Source organism: Rattus norvegicus, chromosome 5 (assembly GCF_036323735.1).
Source record: "Rattus norvegicus strain BN/NHsdMcwi chromosome 5, GRCr8, whole genome shotgun sequence".
NCBI lineage: Eukaryota > Metazoa > Chordata > Mammalia > Rodentia > Muridae > Rattus > Rattus norvegicus.
Genome location: NC_086023.1, coordinates 165903458 through 165928915, shown reverse-complemented (window position 1 = coordinate 165928915; position 25458 = coordinate 165903458). Strand labels below are relative to the sequence as shown.

Genomic DNA, 25458 nt, shown 5'->3' with positions numbered 1-25458 from the left:
GTAGAGGGCGTGCGTCAACCTCCCGAGTGCCGGGACTAGGCGTGCGAAAGACTCCGGAAAAAGTATCGCCTTAAAGAACACAGCGAGTCAAAGCTACATTGTGCGGCTGATAGAGGTGGAGACCCACACCTAGTGAGTCTCTAATAAACTAAAATAAGCTGCCCTCAGGTATAGCGTCAGCACAACGGACGGCCACATTAGGAACCCACTCACCTCCCTCGAAGACAAATAACCAAAACAAACCTCCCATATGGGTCAGGGCGGCACAGCGTGAGAACCCACTAACAGCCACAGCTGAAGGCCCCATGAAGCCTGGCCTCAGGACAGCTGACCCCAGCACCCCAACCTGTCAGCAGAGCTGTGGTCACCCTCTTCAGCGTCCCCTCCTCTCTGCTGGAGGGCTCAGCTCAGAATAGAGGAAAGGATTGGTGCAGAACCCCCTGCCTGCTGGAGGCCCCTAAACAGGGACTCGTGGGATGAGACGGCCGGGCCCCATTTTGTGTGCACCTTTGCTAGGCATGGGATCCAGAGCGTCATGATCCTAAGCATACATTCGATTGCTGAGTTCTTTATACCTACCCTCAGCCCCCGTCAGGACTATCCATCTCTGTCACAGACTGAGGCAGGATTCAGACCCCAGAGGAGGGACAAGGTGGCCCACAAGCATTCAAAAGTAACAACTGGCCTTCCTCTGGCTATGGGGTTCAAACTCATGTAGCAATCATCCCCTCTGTCCCCCAAGGAAAAGAAAATTTCAGCTCAATGGCACCTCCTGGTGTCTGACAGGAGCAATGACAACAGTATTTGGGGGAGCCACTGTGGACAGCTGAATACATAGAAAAAGGCAGATAGTATTAGAAATAATGAAAAATTTGAGACATTTAATAAGATACCAGGAAGACATAAAAAAGCTGTGAGGCTTGGTAGCAAGTGGTTCTACTCACTGAGCCACATTTCCAGCCTGTGCCTGGCTTTTTATGCAGGTACTGGGGCCAGAATTCAGCTTCTCATGACAAACACTTCATAGACTGAGCCCTGACCCCAGACCCCTGAGAGTGGGCTTTTGCTAAGGGGAAGTTTGAGGGGTTGGGGATTTACCTCAGTGGTAGAGCGCTTGCCTAGCAAGCGCAAGGCCCTGGGTTCGGTCCCCAGCTCCGAAAAAAAAGAAAAGAAAAAAAAAAAAAAAGAAGTTTGAGAGAAGAACTAGACCCTTTTGTTTACGGTGGACACGAGTCTGTCTTAAGGGAACAAGACGGGGGTCCGGGATTCCCGTCTGTCCTGCTGTTTCCACTCTGGCTGGTAGCATGCAACATGCCCCTCTGAGACTGAAGGAAGGGCCAAGGCCTCTCTTGTGCAGAGTCACAAACCAGCTCACAGTCACCAGGGTAGAGGTGTGATGTCCACAGCGCCCTCGAGAAGGATTCCAGGCAAACCTCATCCAAGAACGAGGTTGACCGTGAAGACATCGTTGATCAACAGGTCCCTTTCTGCTCCCAGGGCTGATGACATGACCTGGGGATCACTAGGAACAGTGGGGGTATAATGTTCCAGAGATTTCTAGGGAAGGGAAGGGTGCAAAAATAAGGGTCTTCAGGTCTGACGGGGCACGGCCATGAAAAGACTCCTTCATCTGTGTTCTTTTTTTTTTTTTTTTAAGATTTATTTATTTGTTTCATGTATGCGAGTACACTGTTGCTGTCTTCAGACACCAGAAGAGGGCATCAGATCTCATTACAGATGGTTGTGAGCCACCATGTGGTTGCTGGGATTTGAACTCAGGACCTCTGGAAGAGCAGTCGGGTGCTCTTAACTGCTGAGCTATCTCTCTAGCCCCTATTTATTTATTTTTACAACAGGGTCTCTCTGTGTGGCCCTGGATGTCCTGGAACTCACTCTGTAAAGCAGGCTGGCCTTGAACTCAGAGACCCGCTAGACTCTGACTCATGAGTGCTGGGATTAAAGGTGTGCGCCACCACTGCCCAGCCTATCTTTTTTTTTTTTTTTTTTTTTTTGGTTCTTTTTTTCGGAGCTGGGGACCGAACCCAGGGCCTTGCGCTTCCTAGGCAAGCGCTCTACCACTGAGCTAAATCCCCAACCCCCCAGCCTATCTTTTTTAAGTCAGTCAATTGCCCCGATTATTTTCTTATAGTAACATGAAGCTAAGACCCTGAACTTGTAAAGCTTTAGCTTTGAAAACATGAACCTATACCTCATGTTAGTTTTTATATATTAATTAATAATATATTAGTTAATATATTATTAATTAATTAATCAAAAATATAGAATCAGAGAATCAGCTCCCATCAATCAACCCTCCTCTAAGTCCCCATCAGCCTATATGGGGGGGGCTGTGTTTTCCAAAGTCTTCCAGTTGCTATGGGAGCACCAAAGTCTCAGAGCTGTCTCCGTCCCTGAAGGACTGGTCCCCGAGAGCCCTTCTCAAAGAAGAAACTATGTATGGGTCCTCAGAGGCATCAAAGGGATGTTTGCTTGGTTGTCAGAGAAGGTGTGTGGGGCTTGGCGGTGGTTACTTCCTTCTCCTCTGAAACCTCCACTCCGTTTCTCTTGGCAAAAATACAGTTGATTTCTACGAACGTCTTGCCCTTGGTCTCAGGGATTACCACGTAGATGTAAGCGGCAGTGAGGAGACAGATGCCAGCAAAGATGAGAAAGCTGTAGGCCCCGATGGCCACCTAGAGAGGGAACAGGCAGAGGGGGACCCTTCAGACAACCTTTGTGAGTCACAGGGACTTTCTCTGCGGCCGAATTTATTATAACTCCAGAGGGGGACAAAAACATCGGGAAAACTGGGCCCCTCCCTAAACTCCAAAGGAATCTTTATTGTTTGGCTCAGGTGTTGGTATTCTGTTTAAGCTCCACCCCCACAGCTACCTGGCAACAGCCAGGTATGCTCCGCCCCACAGTTACCTAGCAACAGCCAGCTGTGCCTGACACTGTAAAAGGAGCTGCTTGTCCCCTCCTCCTCCTCTTATTCCCTCTTACCCTCTCTTACTCTCTCTTACCCTTGCTCTTTGTTTTTCTCTGTTCTTGCCCCCATGCCTCCCTCCACGTGCCCATGGCCGGCCGCCTTTCCTCTCTTCTTCTACTCTTCTCTCATTAAACCGCTCCACGTGGAACCATGGTGTTTGAGTGTCTTTTGTCCGGGCGTGGGCCGAGATTCGAAACCCTAACACACGGACCCTTCCTGAACTGAAAGTCTAAAGTCTGGCAGACTCAGGAGAGGGAGGCAGCGAGTTTGTTCCTCTTGTCTGCTGTCACTTCTGACCTTTACCGCCCGGAGCCATTTCCAGCTCCAGGCACAATCCCTCTATAAGCGGGACGCGACATACGCAGGGATTTTGAACTGGGTTCCACGGCCTGCGCTTCTAACCCCAGCACCATGGGTGCCCGAGGCAGGAGAATTATTAAAAGTTACAGGCTGGGGTAGGGCATTGCCAGCTGTGAATGTTAGGTTCTGGGTTCGATTACAGGCATTGGAAAGTAAGTACATCCAAGGAACTGGGCCAGAGCGAGTCTGTTTGTGCTCCTTTGAACTGGGGGATTATTGGGTTTAGAGATAAGAGTTCATGTAGCCCAGGTTGGCCGAAAACTCTCTATGAAGCTAAGGATGACCCTGAACTTCTGATCTTTCCACCCTCACCTTCCAAGAGCTGGTTTTACAGACCTGTACCACCATACACAGTCTGCTGTGCTGAGGATCGAACTTTGCGCGTGGTAGGAAAGGCTCTTACCAACTGAACTTCTTCCCTATCCTCTAGGAGGTGTTTCTTCATAAAGCAGGAACTACTCTCTGCCTCTAGGTAAGGCCAGTGGCCAAGTGTGGGACCTAAAACCAGGGAATTTGGTAAGGTCGAGCAGGTTGAGACCCAGAGACGACTAGGTGGGCACACACCTAAGGCTTAGGTGACTCCCAGCTCCCTGCCTGACTCCTGACTAGGAACACCAGCCATGCTTCTCACATAAAAGAGATGTGTCTGGACACGCAGGCTCAAAACAGGGTTCTCCATGCTAATGAGGTACCTGGAGACCCAGAGGCTTAGCCAATAAGTATCTCTTCCCAGACATTCCTCCTGCAAAAGGTATTTAATCTTAGGCCCACCCGGAGGAGTGGGGTATGGTTTTACGGATTCACTTTCCACCAAGACTATAAACTGTTTAGAATCACGGACTCTCTCTTTTCATCAAGATCTGCCGTGGGGAGCCATGAGGAAGGCCTTAGCCTACAGATCTGCAGCCCAATCTCCACAAGGCCTCTCTGCGCTCCCAGCCACCAAGCCTGCCTTCAAACTAAAGACAATCATATGGGCTAGGACAAGCCGGTACACCTCCACCCAATCCCCCCACCCCTACCCCGCCACCCTGCTCCCGCTCCTGGGCTAGATGCCATCCCCAGCCTGCAAGTCCCCGAACTCCATTCTCCTCTCATCTTTGATTACCAGTGGCGCCTGAATGTCCAAGTGTCTGAGAACCCCATGGCCCCAGGCCTCCTCACAGGCCCAGGGACCCCCTAACCAGTTCTGGCTTCCCCACATCTCAGACTGCGTTTTCCCACCCACAGAGCGGTGCCTTGGGCACCTCTTACAGCCCAGTACCCGCCCCAGCCTCAGCGTGGTATAAACTCAGACAAACTCCCTGCTTTCTGCCTCCCCAATAGTCCGTGGGCAGACATGACCTGTGTCCGAGCGGATGTGGGCCAACAGCTAAAGATGGCGTGGAGGGCCACTCACCTGGATGGATGGAAACGTTAAGCCCACGATGAAGTTGGTAAGCCAGTGCACAGCCCCGTCCACTGTGAAGGCGGCTGTCCTAGAGGATTGCAGGACGATCTCTGTCCTCACCACGGAGGGGACAGGACCTAGGAGGAAGGAAGATTCGGAGGATCCTGAAGGCTGCTGGACCCTGACATGACCTGACTTCCTCACTGTTAGAGTGCCTCATCTCCCTGTACAGGCCACCCCTTCTGAGGGCCCCCAAACAAACAAACAAACAAACAAACAAAACAAAAAAACCCTCAACCAACCAACCAAACAAAAACCCACCCCATCTTTATTCCCAAACTATGGCAGGGGTTTGGAAAGCCAGGGCTAGCTGTCAGCACAGTTTCTCCCAACTGGATGCTCTCGGAGGTTTGCAGAAACCCAGCAGATGCTGCTTGGTATTCTCACAGTGCAGTCCTCTCCAGCCTTGCTTTCTATCAGCCTAGTTTTGAAATTCTTGGTTGTCAGGAGTCACTGTGCCCTGTGAACTCCTGGCTTGGACAGTGCTGTCCCCCTATAGCGTGTACAGGAATGGTAATACCAACTCTTCACCTCTTTCCTGATTCCAAATATTTCTCTGCTGTCTCGTTGTTGCTTCCAGAGAGGGTCTTGACTCAAATGTCTATAGCTGTGTTTCTCCCTGATTGCTACCTCCACAAGAAAGAAAGTATTTTTAGGGGCCGGTAAGATGGCTCAGTGCGTAAAGGTGTTTGCTGCCAAGCCTTAGGACCTAAGTCGACCCCGAGACACACAAAGTAGAAGAAGAGAATTGTCTCTCACAAGTTATCTCAAACTGTCACATATGCACTGTAGCGAATGCAAACACAGGCATATAAATAAATAAATAAATAAATAAATAAATAAATAAATAAATAAATAAAATGTAAAAAAAAATTATGTTTCAGACAAGGGCTTCTTTATCTCAGGCTGGTGTTCAATTCACCTAGTAGCTGAGGAATGTGTAGCCCAGGCTAGCCCGGAACTCATTATGTATGCATGAATGAAAATGATAATACATTTTAAAAGATCGAGTGAGTCCAGAGCCGGGCAGGATAACACACAAGGTAATCCTAGCACTTGGGTGCTGAGGCAGAAGGATTGTGAGCTTGAAGGCAGCCTAGTAAGTAAGTTTATAGAGTAAGATTCTGACTCCAAAACCCTCAACCGAAAACAGAATCCTGGAGCCGTACAGGTCAGAAGGCGAGTGATTTGAAAGGTAGTGGAGGAAAAATGAACGCGTAGCCACGCACTCAACAATTTATTGAGCACCTTACGTGTGTCGAGCTCTAGTGACTGGTAGAGGTGGTGGAGTGGAGCGAGAACTTACTGGGCCCTATGGAATGTCCCACGATGTAGGAGAAGACACAGATGATGCCAAGATAAGACAGCTCAGGGACCGTGCTCTGTGGGAGAAGCAGCCCTGTGCGTCAGAGGGCGTGGCCTGGGACCTCCAGGGGCCTCAAACCAAGAGCCTCACCAGGAGCTGAAGCCACCCGCAGTTCTGCCAACCTGCAGCAACAATTCCGAGTCCCACAGAGACTACAATGGCTCTGGGCAAGGGGAGGACGTAGGTGGGGATAAAGATGGAGACGGAGGCCCTTGTTCACCAAGACTACCGCAACCGTACCTGACGGTGGTGGTGGTGGAGTTGAAGGTTTGGTTTAGGCTGTTTTGCATTCCCAGATATGTCTGCGTTTTATTTTCATGTCACCCTCTCTGAGTGTGGATAGCATTGTTTTTATCTTACAAATGTGGATCAGAACCCACAGATTCCTGAACACAGACCAGGAGGACCTCAGCCACTCAGGGATAGAGCAAGGACTGCCACACACTTGAGGTGACTCGGTGGGGATCTCAACTTATTTGACAGTTGTCTGCAGAGAGTCCTTCTAGGTGGATGGTTTGAATATGCTTGATCCATGGGAAGTGGCATGTTAGGAGGCGTGGCCTTGTTGGAGGAAGTGTGTCACTGTGTAGGCGGGCTTTGAATACTCCTAGGCTCAAGCTCTGCCCAGTGCAAAAGAGACCCTCCTCCTAGCTGCCTGCAGAAGCTGGTCTCCTCCTGGGTGCCTTTGGATCAAGATGTATAACTCTCAGCTCCTTCTCCAGCACCACATCTGCCTGCTGCCATGCTTCCTGCCATGATAATGGACTGAATCTCTGAAACTGTGAGCCAGCCCCAATTAACTCTTAGAAGAGTTGTTTAGGTCATGGTGTCTCTTCACAGCAGTAAAATCATAACTAAGACAGTGCCCTAGGAGCAAGGGAACCCCAGGCTACCTCCTAACACTTGAGGTTCTGTTCCTAATGGCCAACAGAATGGCAGATACAAAACCAGGTTAACAGACTTAACTGAACTGAATGGAAGGCTCCAAGCTAAGTGGCCAGCTAACTGATGATGGTCAGGACAGATGTTGCAAAGGAGTGGAAGGGTGGGGAGCCATGGAGGGCCACCAGGGCTTCTGATGGAGGAACCACCGAGGAACATGATCTCTTTCCTTCCCTTCTCATATCCCCTCCTGGTTTACATAATGAGTTCGTGGCAGGATTCCAAGAGAGGATCTGGGCCCAGCTGTCCCCATTACAGAGGATTGCCTCAAGAGTGTGTTTATAAATCAGAGTCCAGGGGTTAGAGAGACTACTTAGCACTTGAAAGCATTTGCTGCTCTTATAGAGGACCCGGGTTCAATTCCCAGCATCGACATCAAGTGGATCACAGCTGCATGCAAGTCCAGGGTTACACCAAGTTCCATGCGTGCATGTATAGACACAGGGGAGCAAAATCACTCACGAGCTTCACATTGGGAATGGGTTTTCTAAAGCTGTTCTCCATGAATGGCTTTGCTGGAGAGGGCTGAGACCCATCCATGCAGTTAGGACCTCAAACCCCTTATGCAGCCTCCCAACCACAGGGCAGAATCTGAGCACAGACCTGAAGGAGGAGTGCCACCGTCAGCACTAGGCAGGCAGAGCCGCAGATGCCATAGCCAGACAGCAGGAGAATCCGCCGTCCCAGACGCTCTATGATGAAGGCCTGCAGAGGTGACTGAAAATGAGTCTGTTGACCTCAAAGCTCCACCCTCTCCTGCTTGGCTCTCCTTAGGGACCCCTCCCTGCTACATCAGGTGGCCTATTTGGTGCAAGTTACACTTTGGGATTCTGCCATCTTTGTCATTTACAGACCCTTGGGTATCTACTCCCTGCAGCCCCCTTTCCCTGTAGTAACCACATTAAGTTCTTTTATGAGCTGCCTGCTTGACTTACTGTACACTATGTGCATGCAGTACTCTTGGAAGACAGTAGAGGGAGCTACTCCTGGAACTAGAGCTTCCCAGTGTGGGTGCTGACAACCAAACTCAGGTCCTGCACAAGAGCACTGAGCACCTTTAACTGCTGAGCCGTCTCTCCGCCCTGAGAACCATATTTTCTAGTCTCTGCATATAATACTGCAGCACCTTTGGGACTTTCTCACTCAGAAGGACTCCTCCTCTAGTGCCCTGAAGAGGCCAACAAACCCTATTGTCTGAGAGTCCATCTCTCATCTTCAAGGAGAGCAAAGGAGAAAGGACCCTACCGCCAATGTGCAAGCTGGTGGATCCTTTGTCCCTTCCCTCTAGACTTCTGGGTTAGATCTATCCATCATCCTAAACACAGACTAACATCACCAGTCCTTCCTCCTCACCCCCTGCTTGGAGAAATTCCAGACAGAAAAATAGGTCTGTCTGTCCCTGGAGACACAGTCTGAGATGGCCACTGTGCTCCAATCTGGCTTTCTCTGGATGGCAGTGGTCACCTTCGTTGTGCTGACTAATTTAAGTTAACTTGACACAAGCTTGATTCTTGTTGGACAAGAGAGCTTCGTTAAGAAAATGCTTCCATAAGACCAGTCTGTGGGTGAGCCTAGAGGGCTTTTTCTTAATTAATGACTGATCCCAGATCCATTGTGGATAGTGCCACCTCGGGGCTGATGGCTATAAGAAAGTAGGTTGAGGGGTTGGGGATTTAGCTCAGTGGTAGAGCACTTGCCTAGCAAGCACAAGGCCCTGGGTTCGGTCCCCAGCTCTGGAAAAAAAAAAAAAAAAAAAAAAAAAAGAAAAAAAAAGAAGAAAAAAAAAAAAAGAAAGAAAGTAGGTTGGGCAAGTCATGAGGAGTAAGCCAGTAAGCAGCATCCCTCCACGGCCTCTGCATCAGCTCCTGCCTCCAGGCTCCAGCCCTGTTTCAGTTCCTGTCCTGACTTCCTTCAGTGATGAACAGTGGTGTGGAGGCTTGATCTGGTCTCTTTTTAACCACAGATGATTCTTCAGCCCCAGCTGACCAGGACTACAGAGTCCCAACCCAAAATAGCAAGCAGCCCTAATAGTGTCTGTAGGTGACTCTCTCTGGAACTTCACAAGCCAGGCCTCCACTATCTGCACTGTTCTTTAGGTGTTTGTTTGCTTTTGAGACAGGGTTACTCTGTGTCACCTTGGCGTACTCACTCAGTAGACCAGGCTAGCCTCGAACTCAGAGATCTATCTGCCTCTGCCTCTCGAGTACCGGGACTAAAGCCATGCCCACCATTGCCGGGCTCAACATTTCTTATCTTCCAAACTCCCAGCATGGCTCACCAAGCTTTGCACACTTTGAACTCAACGGACTTCCTAGCTCAAAGTCCCAAAGTCCTTCCACAATCCTCCCCAAAATAACATCGTCAGGTCTGTCGCAGCAACACCTCGTGATCCTAGAACTAAACCTATATTTTAGCTAGTGTTCTTTGGAGGAATAGAATCTACAGGTCCAGCTAGTCCAACAATGGTTGTCTACCAACAGAAGGTCCTAGAATTCAGGGGTTGCTCAGTCCACGAGTCTGGATGTCTAAGGTGGTCTTCAGTGTCCACTGAAATTCTGAAGAAATCGTCTCTAATGCCAGCCAGAGCAAGAACAGCGGGCAAAGAGTGAAACTTCCTTATTCCATGTGCCTTATATAGGCTGCCGCAGAAGGTGTGGCCCAAATTAGAGATGGCTCTTCCAACCTCAGATGATCTGGATTAAAGGTGGTTCTTCGATGCAGGGCAGTGGTGGCCCATGCCTTTAATCCTAGCACGTGGGAGGCACAGGAAGGCAAAAACTCCCCCAACCCCCACTGCCAAAAAAAAAAATAATAATCCCCTACGTGTTTGGGTTTCAGTTAATTCCAGATGTGGTCAAGTTGACAATGAAGAGTTAATCACATCACAGCTGGATTTGCAGCCCTTGCTTGCTCTTGAGTCTCTGTCGCCCAGGCTGATCTGGAATTCACTACGTCACCAAGGATGACTTTGAACTTCTGATCCTCCTGCCTTTGCCTCTGAAGTGCTGAGATTGTAAGTGTGAGCTATCATGTGTAGTTCTATACCGCTGCTGGGGACCGAACCCAGGAACGTGTGCACGCTAGGCAAGCACGCTAGGCAAGCGTTCTACCAAATGAACTGTGCCCCAAAACTTGACCAAGGTTACTATTGCGCCTCCCAGACTAGGGCCGCCCACACTCTCTGGCCTGAGGGGCTTCAGTCTTCCAGTCAGGGGACTGTTCGGGGACCCTGACATGAGAGCGCCCCACCCCCATCCCCAATAACTCACCGAGACGAGAGTCATCACCAAGTTGATGACACCAGAGCCCAGAGTCACGTACTGGGACTGGGTGGGGTCCACACCAGCCGATGTGTAGATGATATCTGCGTAGTAGTTGACCTGCAGCATAAACAGGGATGTGAGCGGAGGCCCTGAGGCAGCTCACTGGATTCTCTTTCTCACTGTGAGCAATAAGACAGTTTTGGGAGCCTGGGTTGGGGACCCTTAATGGATGGAGCTAGCAGGAAGTGGTGAAGCTAGGCACCTGGTAGGTCTGACTCCGCCCTGGTATCTCTGAGTCTTGGCTTCTGTTCTTATAAAATGCGAGCCAGGCCACAGTGCCACTAGGTAGTTTTCCCTGTATGACTTTACTATTCTGCACACAGGCTCTTGATTGTTTAGGGCCAGCTCTGGCCCAGTCCCAGGAGAAACTATCCCCATTGGGAGCTCCCAAGATCACCTTGTGAAACAACTCATCTCTTAAAGACAGATGTCACCTCTTCTTGTTCCTTCTCCTAGGCACCAACAGGGTCACCTATCCTCTCTCCAATGGCTCCAGAATGGGCATTTGAGATTTTCCTTTGGCCACCCACAGATAGAATGAAATAGCTACCAGAGAACAGGACACATTTCCACGGCAAATGAGTCTACCAGGGTCTCCTGACCTAGGATCAAGCAACGGCCTTCTCTGGAGCCTCTGATTGGGACCAGAGGTCAGGCACTTCTCTCGCGGTCTCTTATGGAGACGGCAAAAAAATCTACAGGCAGGAGATTTTCTTTTGGGGACTAGGAAGCAAAGAAAAACAGACAAGAGAGGAGTAGAGGGTGGGGAAAGGTGGTACCCATGGAGTCCAGAAGAGTTATAGATGGCTGGGAGAGATCATTTGAGTGCTGCGAAAGGAACCTGGATCCCAGGCAGGAGTAACAGTGGTCTTAACTGATGAGCTATGTCCATCCATCTGTCCATCCATCTGTCCGTCCATCCATCCATCTACCCATCTATCTATCCATCCGTCTTTTCCCTCTCTTCCTCCCTCCATTCCTCCATCCCTCCCTCTCTCTCTATCGCTGATGATCTGCCTCCATTCATCTATTATTCATCTTTCTTATTTTTATTGCGTGGATTCATTCTCTGTGACATTCTATGGCACTCGAGTGGAAGTCTGAAGAGCTAGATCTCCCATTCCTGGCGTGGGTCCCAGGGATCAAACCCAGGTTGTCAGGCTTGGCGCAAACAGGTCTTACTACCGAACCATCCTGCAGGCCAAGGTCCTGTTTGTTGCAAAGGCAACACCCAGAGTGATAACTTGCACTATGCTCGCAGGACTCTCCTCCTCCCAGCACCAGCTTAGTAGCTCGTCCCTCCCGGAAGCCGGACTGAGCTTTACAGAGTCAAAACACAAAATGCAACCCCCGAACCTTCTGTGAATTCATTCAAAAAGACCCAAGGGGACCAAACCCGCACGCACCGCATTGATCCCGGACAGCTGCTGGCCTGCCATGAGCACAACGATGGAGATCAGCTGCCAGCGCAGGGGCCGAAAGGTGAAGAGGTTGAGCACGGACAGGCGACCCTCGGCTTTCTCGGTGCGCTCCTCTGTCCGCATTTCTTCCATCTCAGCCTCCACATTGTAGCTGTGACCTCGCAGCCTCCTTAGAGCTGCAGAGCAGAGGGGCGGTACACCACACTCACCCTCCGCCCTATTGCACCTCAGCCAGTCCCTTCTCCAGAGCCCGGGCCTCACCTCAGTCACCACTGCTCGCCCTGCACAAGCTCTCTGCTCTCAATCATTGTCCACTGTGACCCTGATCCGGTTCACAATCTCACCAGATGCGAGGGTCAGAGGGTACTTTTAATATTTACAGCAACAGGACCCGCCCCTTCCATGCCCCTTTGTGCACTGGGAACCTGGGTGAGCAGCCCGAGTCCCAGTACCTTGTCTTGTGGTCTCCTCGTCTCCTTTCTCAATCAGAGTGTAGCGGGGGCTCTCAGGGAAGAAGGGCAGAGAGAGGAGCTGAATCAGTGCAGGGACCCCTGTGAGAGCCAAAAGGATTGGCCAGCCTGGACGGAACACAAATGGCAGTTTGAGACTCGAATCTGCTGCGGGGAACCTACAGAGGCACAGGTGCTTCCCCTCCAGCTCCCTCCTCACTGCGCCCAACCAGGTGATAGGCGAGGCTGGTGGCCACCTAGTCCTTGACAAGATGTCGCTACCCACAAAGAACATCCGTATTAAAAATAGAGGAAGGGACCTGGTGGGTAAGGACACTTGCATGAGGACCTCGACTGACTAGCAAGTACCCACCTAAAAAGCTGTGTTTGTGCAGGCCCCTGACCCCAGCATTCGGGTGGGCGGGTTGGGGAAGCAGATCCAGGGCTGGCCAGTCTAGCCTAGCTGATTTCCGGGTCATCTCCTCCCATCCCTAAAAGTCAGCAACCCTGCCCTGAACAAGGTCCTCTATATCCACAAGCTGACCTAAAGGCCACCAAAACACCTTCCTGTTGGACCATGGGTAACTTTGGGCTCAACCGAGCCAGGGGCTGCACCACGCATGCCCACGGTTTATTAGCCCTCGCCTCACCCCCACACGTAGCTGGTTACCCGTGGCATTGCCCAGGATGGTCTGCAGGCTGAAGATCTGAGCCAAGAGGACTCCAAAGATGACGAATACCTCCGTCATTGTCCCTAATGTACCCCTGAGGTTCTGAGGAGCCAGTTCTCCCAGGTACATGGGAAGAGTACTGTAGGCGATACCTGGATCAGAGGAGATGGGAATCAGGACCATAAGAACAGTCCCCAGGGGGTTGGGGATTTAGCTCAGTGGTAGAGCGCTTGCCTAGCAAACGCAAGGCCCTGGATTCGGTTCCCAGCTTCGAAAAAAAGAAAAAGAAAGAAAGAAAGAAAGAAAAAAAAAAGAACAGTCCTCAGCCTCTCAAAACCCAGGGTCTAAGGTCGTTTCAATCCCATTTCTTAAACCTTGAATCTCTTGCAAGGAGGATGCCCCTGGGCTGGAAAGAGCCTGTTCCTTATTTAGTTTAAACCTGCAACCGCAGCTTTCCCCACCCGACCATTCAGCTGGAGAAATTCCTTTTCCCATAGTCTGGCATTTAGACAAAAACTAGTATTCCCTTGGGGACTTGAGAAACTAGTCCCTACCCAGAAAAGGAGTCATTCTTATCTCTGACAAAAGGGAGATGGTTGGCTCTTCCATTGTATATGCCTGTAGTGTCTGTTAGCACATCAAGTTCTATGCTGGCCTCTAGGCTCCATCATTTTTTACTTACAAGTACCAGTTAGACACTTCAAAGCCTTCCACAAGCACATAGGTTCCCTCCTTCCTGGTCAACTGTTCCCTTAAAATCCTAGAAATCTATCACCACCACCACCACATGCCACCATGTGTCACCCCTAGCTCCTGTCCCTTCTCTATGCTTTCCAGAGACACAGAGTTTTAAAATAAACTCCCTTTTCATCCATGGAACAGCTATTTGGTTTCTTTACTGTGGCCATCTCATTCAAAAAATGATACTGTTTCCTCCCTGGCTTCCGGTCCAGATTACTGTTGGAGGGGAGGAGTCTAGGCTGTGTAGTAACCCTTCTTATGGACTTTAAATGTCCATCTTATCTTGGTTGATTTTCTGTTCTTTGTTTCTTTTCTTCTTTTTGAGACAGGGTTTCTCCGTAGCTCTGGCTGTCCTGAAATTTTCTGTAGACCAGGCTGGTCTTGAACTCACAGAGATCCATCTGTCTCTCCTTCCTGAGTGCTGGGGCTAAAGGTCTGTGCCACCTGGTGGTCTTCTGTTATTTCCTAAGCACACATCACTTAACATAGGTTTCTGGTTTTGTTTTGCTGTGGTACTCACGCATGCTAGGCAAGGACTCTACTACAGAGCGGGGCTCAGACCTTCCTTTCTTTTATTGTTTTCTGGGGGTCTGGGGATGGAACTGAGAGCTTTGTGTATACAAGGTAAGTATTAGCAGTATAGCTCTCTGTGGTAGTCTGGATGAACACTCATACACTCTTAGGAAGGGCCATTGTTGGGGGTGTGGCTTTGTTGGGGGTGTGGCTTTGTTGGGGGTGTGGCTTTATTGGAGGAAGTATGACATGGGGGTGGGGGTGGGGGTGTAGGGATGGTTGGGCTTTGAGGTTTCAGAAGCTCAAGCCAGGCCTGGTGGCTCACTGTCTTTTGCTGCTGCCTGTGGATTTGGATATAGAACTCTTGGCTACCTCTCCAGAACTGTCTGCCTGCGTGTCGCCATGCTTCCCACCATGACGATAACAGACTGAGCCCCTGTATTGTGACGCAGCCCCAACGAAATGTTTCCTTTATAAGAGTTGTTCATGGTGTCTTTTCACAGCAATAGAAACCCTAACTAAGACCCCGTCCTTGGAAGATACATGTAGGGCTGGTTTGGTTTTTGTGTTCTTCACAGTAAGGGGACTTTCCCTCCTCTCCCTCCATCTGTCCTCTCCCCTCTCTTCCTTTCTTTTGAGGTCTCAGGATTGTTAGGTCTCAAACCTGGACAAATGGTAGGGTGCCTATTTAACATATCAAAGCAGACCCTGACTGTCACATGCTCCCAGCATCCCTCTGTCCCTATCTGTTACAGAGTCCCCCTGGCTGGCATACTCTCCCCTCTCTCCTAAACTTCTCCAGCCGAGCTTGCCTTTCCCCAGTGGCTCTGACCTATGTGATCCATTCTGGTTATGCATGTTTTCTACTTACACCCTCCTGGTCTCAGGGCTCCCCTCTTCCCTCCCCTCACGTGGCCCAGCTCAGGGTCATGGTCACTCTGGACCCTTCCAGATGCCTCTGTCTATGCTGTCCCTCGTGTCTACAATAAACCTTCTCCTGCACATACCTAGGAACAGTTATGTCCTCATTCATTCATTCATTCATTCATTCATTCATTCATTCATTCGTAGCCCTGGCTGGCCTGGAGCTCACTCTAAAGACTGACTTAGACTTGAATCTACATCGATTCCCTTGCCTCTGCCTTCTGAGTGCTGGGACTACAGGCAAGGTGGACGATTTCATGACATAACAGGGAGGAGCTGGAAAGCATGAGGCTTGCTAGGGCCTAGGACTGGAAACTGGAGGAAATCTAGGGAGGCAAAAGCACATAGCCAGACCCCCCGTGTCCAGGGTTGGCTCCTGGTGCTGGGCACCCATGCCTTAGAGCTGTCCCCTGGCCAGTGCACATCAGAAGGCCCTGGGTGTTCAGTGGCCGCCCTAGGTACCTGCGCAGATTCCCACCATCACTCGAGAGAAGATGATCAGCTCAAAAGCCCGGGCAGCTTTGCTGGCTCCCATCAGGACGGCGGAGGTTATAGCGAAGACATTGTTGATCAACAGGGTTCTCTTTCTGCAAGACAGCAGGGCTCAGAGGGCAGGGGCACCCAGTAGATGCTTTGACACCCCAAACCCAGTATTCCAGGCTGTTCCCTACAGAGGAGCTATGCCTGAGAAGGACTAGAAGATGGGGCCATGTCCTGGACTATTCCTATTTATATATTTGCCATATATATATATATATATATATATATATATATATATACATACATACATAGTGAGGAAGGGTGATTAGGTCTCCTCACAATGGACTAGGGCTCTTATGATATAACACATAATACTCTCTTCACAGATACAAGAATGCCCACGCTGACCAAGAATGGGAAAAGCTGTACGGAAGTTCGAAGTGTGTTAACATTCCCGGAAGGAAGCGCTGAGGCTAGCAGGAGTGGGGGAGGGGAGGTGTGTTTCAAACACTGCAGCCATTCCACAGGTAGTGACTGGTGGGCAGTCAAGCCCCAGTTGTGATGTCTAGACCAGACCGGATGTTGGTCAGGGATGCTGACCAGATCCTGGTATCAGACATGGTGCAGAGTGGGACTAGATGACCTCTAAGGCCAACAAGGTTAAATCCCAATGGTCTGTGGAGGGCAGGGCTGAGAAACAGCTCTGATCTTGTTTTGGTCTTTTGAAATAGGGTCTCCTGCAGCCCAGGCTGGCCTTACATTTGCTGTGTAGCCAGTCCTCCCGCCGCCGTCCCCAGAGTGCTAGGTTCTACCACACTCAACCTAGGGGCTGCTAATTACTCCCTGTCTTCATACATGGAGGTGTCAGTTACAGAATACCCAGCCCCTGACTGTTATAGGTAAAGCAGGGCTGACAGGGTCCTTATTAAAAAAAAATATCCTCTGCTGGTCAACACCTCAGGATATGCCAAGATCCACAGATGGGCAATCCTATACTCCTGATAGCCTCTTACTCTGATCCCTCAGAAGCCTGCTGGCCTCACAGAGGCTCAGGCTGGTGGGTCTCCACGGAGCAGGCTGCCTCTACCTCACCCCTTGGTCATCCTTTGTAATAGGAGACTAGGGGGGGCTGGAGAGATGGCTCAGAGGTTAAGAGCACTGACTGCTCTTCCAGAGGTCCTGAGTTCAAATCCCAGCAACCACATGGTGGCTCACAACCATCTGTAATAGAATCTGATGCCCTCTTCTGGTGTGTCTGAAGATAGCTACAGTGTACTCATCTATAATAAATAAATAAATCTTTAAAAAAAAAAAAAAGAGACTAGGGAAAGATGTCTTTGAGAGGCCGAATGAGGTGGCACACACCTTTAATCCTAGCACTTGGGAGGCAGAGGCAGATGGATCTCTGTGAGTGACAGGCCATCCTGATCCACAGAATGAGGCAATAGCTCAAAAATCAGTAAGTAAAAGGTCTACAGAAGAGGGCCATGAGCCTGGATCTTTAGCACAGTGTAATTGAAGTTTACAGGTCATAAACTGTACATAGCCTGACCTACAGCAAAATAAGGATCTGTCGAATTCTTTCTACATTCAAGTGCACAAGAGAGGAAAAGATCACTGCTCACCAAGTATTTACAAGGAGAGGTTTCTGGGTCCAGCTTCCATAAACAGACATTTTTATGGTATTATTTTCTTTAACACACAAGGAGCCTGGCTGCTATGTTTTTGGAGTTATTTGTCCCGAGGGGCTCCCCACTGCCCATCCTGACACAGGCTAGCTCGGTTCGAGAGCAAATCTGCACATGCAGAATGCAGCTGCGCCCCACCCTGTGACTTTAACTGAGCCCTCGCCTTCCTGGGGACCTTGAACGGCACAAACCGCTTTATCTTTACCATGCCTCTGCAGCGTGGGCCTCCGAGTAGCCAAGCAAAGTGCACAGAGCTGGGCTTCACCTCCAAGGCAGATATGAGGCCAAGGCACGTGTGGTGACTCAGTCCAGTTCCCAGCCTCGGGAGAGCATACCGCTGAGCCCATGTGTAGGGTGGTGCTGGATCCCAAAGTCAGCTGACCCAGCCCCCCCTCCGCCCCCGCCCAGGGGCATTTCGGGATACCTGCCGCAGCGCTCACGAGGCACTGAGCTAAGCACCAGTAGAAGCTGTCCCTAGGCAGCTGTCAGGGAAAGAGATTCCAAAGGGTCTGTGGCAATATGGAAGCTTGCCTTTAGATCTGATTTTTTCGGGGTGGTCTCAATCATCGAGAGAGCCCGTGGTTAAGACGGATCTCGAGTTTGGGAATGCCGCCTTCCTTTTACCTGCCCCACTTATTGACCATCATGCCAACCACCAAGGAGCCCAACAGCCCTCCCAGAGGGAACATGGAGACCGTGCAGGACCACAGGAGCAGAAGCGTATTCTCGTCCATGAACGTTCCGTGCCGCTCAAAGTACGTGTCGTTGTAAAACGACTTCAAGACCTGAAAGACAGGACCCCACCCGCTGCTCGAGATGCTGCACAACTCACAGGAATGGCAATGTAAGTTCTCGGCTGCCCCTTGTCATCTCACAGAGACGACCCATCCCTTCCGGTACCCACAGGACACAACCGAACCTACTGGCTTTCTGTTGGTACCTGGGGCGCAAAAGAATATTCTGAGGAGAAGAGACGGGAAGCCAGCCTGAAGGAAAGCTGTTAAAAAATTCACTTCCGGGGTTGGGGATTTAGCTCAGTGGTAAAATGCTTGCCTAGCAAGCGCAAGGCCCTGGGTTCGGTCCTCAGCTCCGGAAAAAAAAAATTCACTTCCGTAGCCTTATTCTGCCAGGTGAAGCGTAGGAAAGAGCCACACTAGCTGTGTGACACTGGGCTGTGTCGCACTCCATCACTGAGCAAAGTCAGCACAAGAACTCAACAGGGACCTGGGGGCGGGAACTGAGGCAGAGACCCTGGAGGGGTGCTGCTCCCTGGCTTGCTCCTCATGGCTTGCTCAGCCTGCTTTTGTATGCAGCTCAGAGCCACTTGCCCCAGATGGTACCACCCACAGTGAGCTGGGTTCTCTCATCTCAACCTGTCAATCAAGAAAACACACCACGGTCTTACCCACAAGCCAGTGCAGTGGGAGTATTTTCTCAATCTGGGCTCCTTCCTCCAAACCAACTCTAGCTCACGGCAAGTTGACATAAAACTACCCGGCGTTAGTTCTAACAGTGACATAGCACACAGCTATGTCATACTTAGAAGAGATGACTCAGGGCTGTGCATTCAGCTCAGATGGGGGAGCGCATGCCTCCTAAGCCTGAAGCCCTGGGTTCCATCCCCAGCCCTGAATAAGAATGGTAGATGTACTCCCGTGATCTCAGCACTTGGGGGCAGTACTAGAGAATCAGAAATTGAAGACAAGCTTCAGCTATATGTAAAATTCGAGGCCAGGCACAGCTACATGAGGCTCTGCCTTTAAAAAGTTCGGTGGCGGGGCTGGAGAGGTGGCTCAGTGGTTAAGGGCACCGACTGCTCTTCCAGAGGTCCTGAGTTCAAATCCCAGCAACCACATGATGGCTCACAACCATCTGTAATGGGATTCGATGCCCTCTTCTGGTGTGTCTGAAGACAGCTACAAGTGTGCTCATATACATAAAAAAAAACTTAAAAAAAAAGTGCCGAAGGCTCAGCAGTGGGACACACATACACATACCACGGGGCAGGAGAGAGAAAGAGAGAGAGAGAGAGAGAGAGAGAGAGAGAGAGAGAGAGAGAGAAAGAGAGTGAGTGTTCCCAAACTGGGAATAGCTCAGTGGTAGAGATCGTGCCTACCATTCTAGAACCCTGGGTTTAATTCTTGAAACCACAAAATCCCAGCACTGGGAGGCTGAGTCAGGGGGATGGCTCAGGGCCCAGCTTGATGTACAATGTCTCAATAAACCTAGGACTGGGACTGGTAAGATGGTTCAGCTCATTGCCAAGGCTGATGACCTGGGGGCCATTCAGATCCCCAAGGGAGAAGCAGAAGAAAACTCCTGTACCCCGTCTTCTCACCTTTACACAATCACTCACTGTGGTAAGTGCACGCCCCACGCATACACAGCACACGCAAGACACACTGAACAAATACAAATAAATAAACATGACAATACGAGTATATTTTTTCTTCTGTTTTTGGAGACAGGGTCTCTCTGTATAGCCCTGGCTGTTCTGGAGCTTGCTATGTGGAGCAGGTTGGCCTTGAACTCACAAGAGATCCTCCAGCCTCTGCCTCCCCAGTGCTTCGATTAAAGGTGTGTACTACCATGCGATAAGATATTTTAGGGGCTGGGGATTTAGCTCAGTGGTAGAGCGCTTACCTAGGAAGCGCAAGGCCCTGGATTCGGTCCCCAGCTCCGAAAAAAAGAACCAAAAAAAGAAAAGATATTTTAAAAAATAAAATCACCTGGGCTGGGGATGTTCTGTGGTAGAACGCTTTTCTGGCCTGCATGAGGTCCCGGGTTTGATGTTCAGTAGTGCAAAATATACCACCACGAAAACCTTCATAGCATCAAAGACGCTCATTAATGATCACGAGTAATGAACATATGTGTAGATAATATGCACACATGGCCAGGCTTCTGCTGCACACCACCCGTCTCCTCTCCAACTTGCCCCAAATGCAATCCCTAAATGTTAACAGACTTCATTCTTGAAGTGTCTGTCATCCACAAATGCCCCACCCCCAGGTGAGCAAGGCAAGGTACCCAGGCAGAGAATCCAGGTCCGCCCACACTGTCGTCCCTAGAAAAGATGATATTTCTGGAGAAAATGGCTCTATCTGGTCCTGGTCCTCAGAGGTGGGCATCTAGGGGACTCCTAGGAGAAGGTGAAAGCTTCCAGAAGCAGGACAGCATCTGACTTCTACCCGTTGAGACCCACCTTGTGCCCACCTTGTGAGGTGTATTGATCACAGCGATGTTGTAGCCATACTGGAAGGCTGAGCCGAAGGCTGCACTTAGGGTAGTCAGGACCAGTGTGGGCTGGAGGCGCTGAACCAGAGAATTCCAAAGTCAGAGGCTCTGTAGGGTTGGCTCCTGTGACTTCTAGGATTGGGGTGGGGTGAGGGTGGCCAGGCCTCCACTTCCTCCGTAGGTGGAGAGGGTGGTCTGTCGGGGAGCAGGCTATGATCCTGGAAGAAGGAGGAGGAGGAGGAGGAGGAGGAGGAGGAGGAGGAGGAGGAGGAGGAGGAGGAGGAGGAGGAGGAGGAGGAGGAGGAGGAGGAGGAGGAGGAAGGGGCTATCGGGGAAGGTGACCCAAGCAGGTGTTGTCTTGTTTCTAGGTACACATTTTTCCTGCCTTTGACCTTGAAGGCGGAGGGACAGGGAGGGTTGTGAAGCGGCACTCTCTGGCTTCAGCAGGCTCGGGGCTTGGGTGTGGCAGTCCCTACACCACCATCTGGAATGGTGCTCCCCCAAGCCCTCCTTGATGGATTGATCCCAGGGCCCTCATCTGCATACAAAGGTCTCCATCTTGGTGGCAGGGAGGCAAAGTCAGCACTTACCGCTTCCATGTGTGGAGAAGGCAGAGGTGTCCCGGTCTCCGGGCTCTTCATGCTCTTCACAGGTGCGCTGCTCCCCCTCTAGGCTACCGGCCCTGCTCTGCCGGCTGCCCCGCTGGGTTTGCTGGTTCCCCGAGGCTGGCCTCCCGTACGATCCTATTGCCCTCTGAACCCTGATGGCTTTCTGCACGGGACCATTCTCCTTGGCAACTGATAAGATACGCGTTGATGCTTTACCAGTGGCATCTGTGAGCAGGGTGGGTACCTCTTTGTGTCCTACAACCCCCTAACCAGCAGCCCCCCTGACGCCACAAGGAAGGGAAAGGGCACTGGTTGGTTGATCCCCTGAAGTGAGTTCTGAAAAGCGAGGCAAGCTGCAGTTTTGACCTTCTCTTGGGCTTTCCCTCTAGGTGTGCCTCCTTTGTGCTTTGGCTAATGGTCTATGTGGGAAAAGCACTCCAACTTTGCTGACCATGGGGGCAAACACCTATACAGCGTTTGGGGGTCAGGGACAGGAGGACCATGGGTTTGAAATTAGTTCAGGAAACTCAGTAAGGCTTCACAAAACAAAACTAAACAACAAAACCGGGGCTGGAGAGATGGCTCAGTGGTTAAGAGCACCGACTGCTCTCCCAGAGGTCCTGAGTTTAAATCCCAGCAACCACATGGTGGCTCACAACCCTCTTCTGGTGTGTCTGAAGACAGCTGCAGTGTACTTGCATCTAATAAATAAATAAATCTTTAAAAACAAAACTTAAAAACCAAACCGAGGGCTGAGGTGGGGGCTCTGTGGCAATCAGCTTAGTGTGCAGAAGGCTCTAAATCCCATTCTTGGTATTGTGAAACAAGGCAAAAAGGCAACCTTGATAACCTTATACTTATAATTAATTTATTATTATAGCATTATTATTGCTGTGTATGTGCGGGGGTGGGGGAATGCATGTGTCACAGCACACATCTGGAGGTCAGAGGACAGCTTCTCTATTTCCACTATGTGAGTCACTGGGATTGAACTCTGATCATCGGGACTGGAAGCAAGCGTCTTTACCAGCTGAGCTATCTCGTGAGCCCTCTGTGTTTTGTTATATCTCTGTGCGCATTACTTACTCTCCTGTTGCTGTGATAAGGCAGGACAACCAGAGGCAACTTAAAGAAGAGAGAGTTTATTCTGGCTGATGGTTCCAGAGAGGCTGAGTCCATCAGTGCTGGGAGGCAGAGTGGCAGGCAGCTGGGGCAGGAAGCCGAGAGCTCACATACTAAACAGCAAGCCCAGAGCAGAGAGAGCAAATTAGAAGTGGGATAAGGACCTAGAATGTCACAGGCCACTCAGAGTGACAGCCACACCACCTGGATCTTCCCAACCCGCTTCACCAACTGGGGAATCAAGGATTCGAATACCAGAGCCATGGGGATATTTCTCATTTAAAACACCATGGTGTGGGGCTGGGGATTTAGCTCAGTGGTAGAGCGCTTGCCTAGGAAGCGCAAGGCCCTGGGTTCGGTCCCCAGCTCCGAAAAAAAGAAAAAAGAAAAAAAAAACACCATGGTGTGTGTGAGTGTGTGTGTGAGTGTGTGTGTGTGTGTGTGTGTGTGAGAGAGAGAGAGAGAGAGAGAGAGAGAGAGAGAGAGAAGCGTGTGACTGTGGACACGCACAAGGAGGTCCACAGGACAACTTCAGGTATCTGTTATTTTCTGTTATTTTCTTCTATTGTTTTCTTGTTTGAACAGGGTCTATTGCGGTTGAACACTGCACGTGCTAGGCTAGGGGCAACTAGCTGGGGATTCTCCTGTTTCAGTCTCCTGACTTTACACGTGATCAATGGGATTCAGACCCGTGCTACTATTTCCAGCTGTTCCATGGGTTATAAGATGTCAAATTCAGGTCCTCACACTGCTGTGACAAGTATTTCATCTGCCGATCCATCTCCTTAGCCTATGACCTTATTATTTCTTTTTTTTCTTTTTTCTTTTTTTCGGAGCTGGGGACCGAACCCAGGGCCTTGTGCTTGCTAGGCAAGCGCTCTACCACTGAGCTAAATCCCCAACCCCAACCTTATTATTTCTAATTATATTTTTAAATGTAAGTATTGGGAATAATATGACTAGAGGTATTTAGTAAATAATTGTAATTGCTGTGACACCCCAAAAACCTGTGTGTTTGGGCCCCCAGCTTGTTTGGTGGAAACCTTTAGGAGTCAGGCCTGCTTGTTAGGAAGCGTTGAGTCATTGTGATTTGCTCTTGAAGAGGATTGTGGGATACCTGTGTCTTCCTGTCCCTTCACTTCTTGGCTATGAGGTGAGCGAACTTTATCGGCTCTGTGTCCCCATCATGACGGGATGACTCAAGACACAAAGGCAAAAGCACAAACTGACCATACAGGGACGGCTCCCAAACAGACATAAGTGCATTCCTGTTTTAGCATCGATTATGGGGCGGCAAGTGGCTCAGAATAAGGTTGTGTGCTGCACTGTCTGATGGCCTGAGTTCCATACCAGGAACCCACATGATGGAGGGAGGACTGATCCCCCTTTTCAGGAAGAGGATAAATACTGATAACACAAGTGTTTAATAAGTCAATAAAACATTGAATAGCAGAATGATAATTGTGTCAGAATCATGTGTTAGGAAAGAAAGGGAGGGAGGGAGGAGGAGAGGGGAGGAAGGAAGAAGGAGGGGGAAAGGAGGAAGAAAGAGAGGGAAGGAGGGAGGGAAGAAGGAGAGGGAAGGAAGGAGGAGAAGGAAAAGAGTAGGAGGAATGGAGGGAGGAAGGGAAGAGGAAAAGAAGGGAGGGAACAGGTTCTTTTTTTTTTTTTTTTTTTTTGGTTCTTTTTTTCGGAGCTGGGGACCGAACCCAGGGCCTTGCGCTTCCTAGGTAAGCGCTCTACCACTGAGCTAAATCCCCAGCCCCGGGAACAGGTTCTGTATATCTGCTCAAAAGCCCGCGGCTAGGGAGGTTGTCTTAGCCACTGCTTAGTCTATTACTAGAAAGAGACACCATGCCCAAGGCAACTCTCAAGAGTCCTATAAAAGGCATTTAACTGGGGCTGGCTTACAGTGTCAGAGTTTCAGTCCATTGTCATCATGGCAGGAAGCATGGCTGCACCCAGGCAGGGACTGGAGCAGCGGCTGAGAGGTACAACGTGATCTGTAGGCAGAGAGAAACACTGGGCCTGGCTTGGGCTTTTAAAACCTTAAAGCCCCACTTCCTGTGACACACTTCCTCTGACAAGGTCACATTTCCTGATCCTTCTAATCCTTTCAAACATTCAAATATGTGGAGACTGAGCATTCAAATATATGGGTCTGTGGGGCCATTCTTCCTCAAATGACCACAGAGGTCATAGGTCTAGGGGGAAACCTACTGTTTTCCTCAAAGGTCATATTGTCAAATTGCCTTCTGTGTGTGTGTGTGTGTGTGTGTGTGTGTGTGTGTGTGTGTGTTTACACTCATATATTAGTGCTGCTTTCAATCTTGGTTGGAGAAGCCTCTTTTGCAGTGAGCAGAGAGGTCAAGGCAGACTTTAGTATTAGGTTTCAGGAGTCACCACACTGACCACCTGGACCCCAATCTCAGATATGATGAAAGTTTATTGAATGCTTAATTCATACTGATCCATTAGGGTCATGGAGAGGACTTGTGAGCCAGACTGTGATGCTGGTTTGGTCTTAGGGCAGGCTTTTTATAGGAAAACCAAGTGCAGAAGGCAAGGTGTGTGTGTGTGTGTGTGTGTGTGTGTGTGTGTGTGTGTATGTGTGTGTGTTACATTTTGGCTAATGAGATAAAGTATCATCAGCTGACCTTTAAGCTGACTGGTCCTTGGTGAAGTAAGTGAGGTGGAGGTTAGGGTTTTCCCGAATATTGAGATAACAGAGCTTTGTGACCTTTCAGGATAATTTTTCAGTGTCAGCCACGGATAATCGCTTCTGGGCAGTGGAGCCCCGGAACCTGAACTTAATTTCACCTTTGAGCAAAATGGAGACTGAATACAACATGGCTACAGCCATGTTAAACAGAGCAAGACTTATCGATTGGTCAGGGATGGAGAGGTGGCTCAGCAGTTGAGGGCACCGGCTGCTCATCCAGAGGTCCTGAGTTCAATTCCCAGCAACCACACGGTGGCTCACAACCATCTGTAATGGGATCCGATGCCCCCTTCTGGCATGCAGGTGTACATGCATAGAGCACTCATCCACATTAAATAAATAAATAATAAATAAATAAATAAATATTTTAAGGAAACCAACATAATTGATCAAATAATTCATATAATTGTTGCGCCCACCTCGACCGGCAAGGAAGACGCAACACCGTTGGA

General features: G+C 50.0%; 1 protein-coding gene across 2 annotated transcripts; it reads right to left on the bottom strand.

The window, feature by feature from the left end:
- Positions 1-1638: 1638 nt before the first annotated feature.
- On the bottom strand, positions 1639-21195 carry Slc2a7 (solute carrier family 2 member 7). 2 transcript variants are annotated; one of them, XM_039111576.2, is made up of 12 exons: positions 21145-21195; positions 20523-20632; positions 17942-18127; positions 15612-15736; positions 12971-13123; positions 12304-12429; positions 11837-12027; positions 10377-10487; positions 7711-7812; positions 6106-6181; positions 4749-4876; positions 1639-2693 (listed from the first exon to the last, which is right to left on the bottom strand). In XM_039111576.2, exons 1-12 carry the CDS (start codon positions 21193-21195, stop codon positions 2475-2477), a joined length of 1578 nt encoding a protein of 525 aa, XP_038967504.1. In that variant the 3' UTR covers positions 1639-2474. The 2 variants fall into 2 exon arrangements, with proteins under 2 accessions (XP_038967504.1, NP_001380621.1); NM_001393692.1 differs by having other exon boundaries at positions 1995-2693; positions 17942-18102; positions 20534-20632.
- Positions 21196-25458: the final 4263 nt, after the last annotated feature.

Bases quoted from the DNA above. Each gene is read 5' to 3' on its own strand.
- Slc2a7 (XM_039111576.2), bottom strand. From the start codon at position 21,195: ATGAAGAGCCCGGAGACCGGGACACCTCTGCCTTCTCCACACATGGAA. The intron at 7,813-10,376 runs GTGAGTTATTGG...TCACCTCTGCAG, and splicing joins TGGTGATGACTCTCGTCTCG to GCCTTCATCATAGAGCGTCT. The intron at 4,877-6,105 runs GTAAGTTCTCGC...CCTTCCTCCTAG, and splicing joins GGGACATTCCATAGGGCCCA to GTCCTGTCCCCTCCGTGGTG.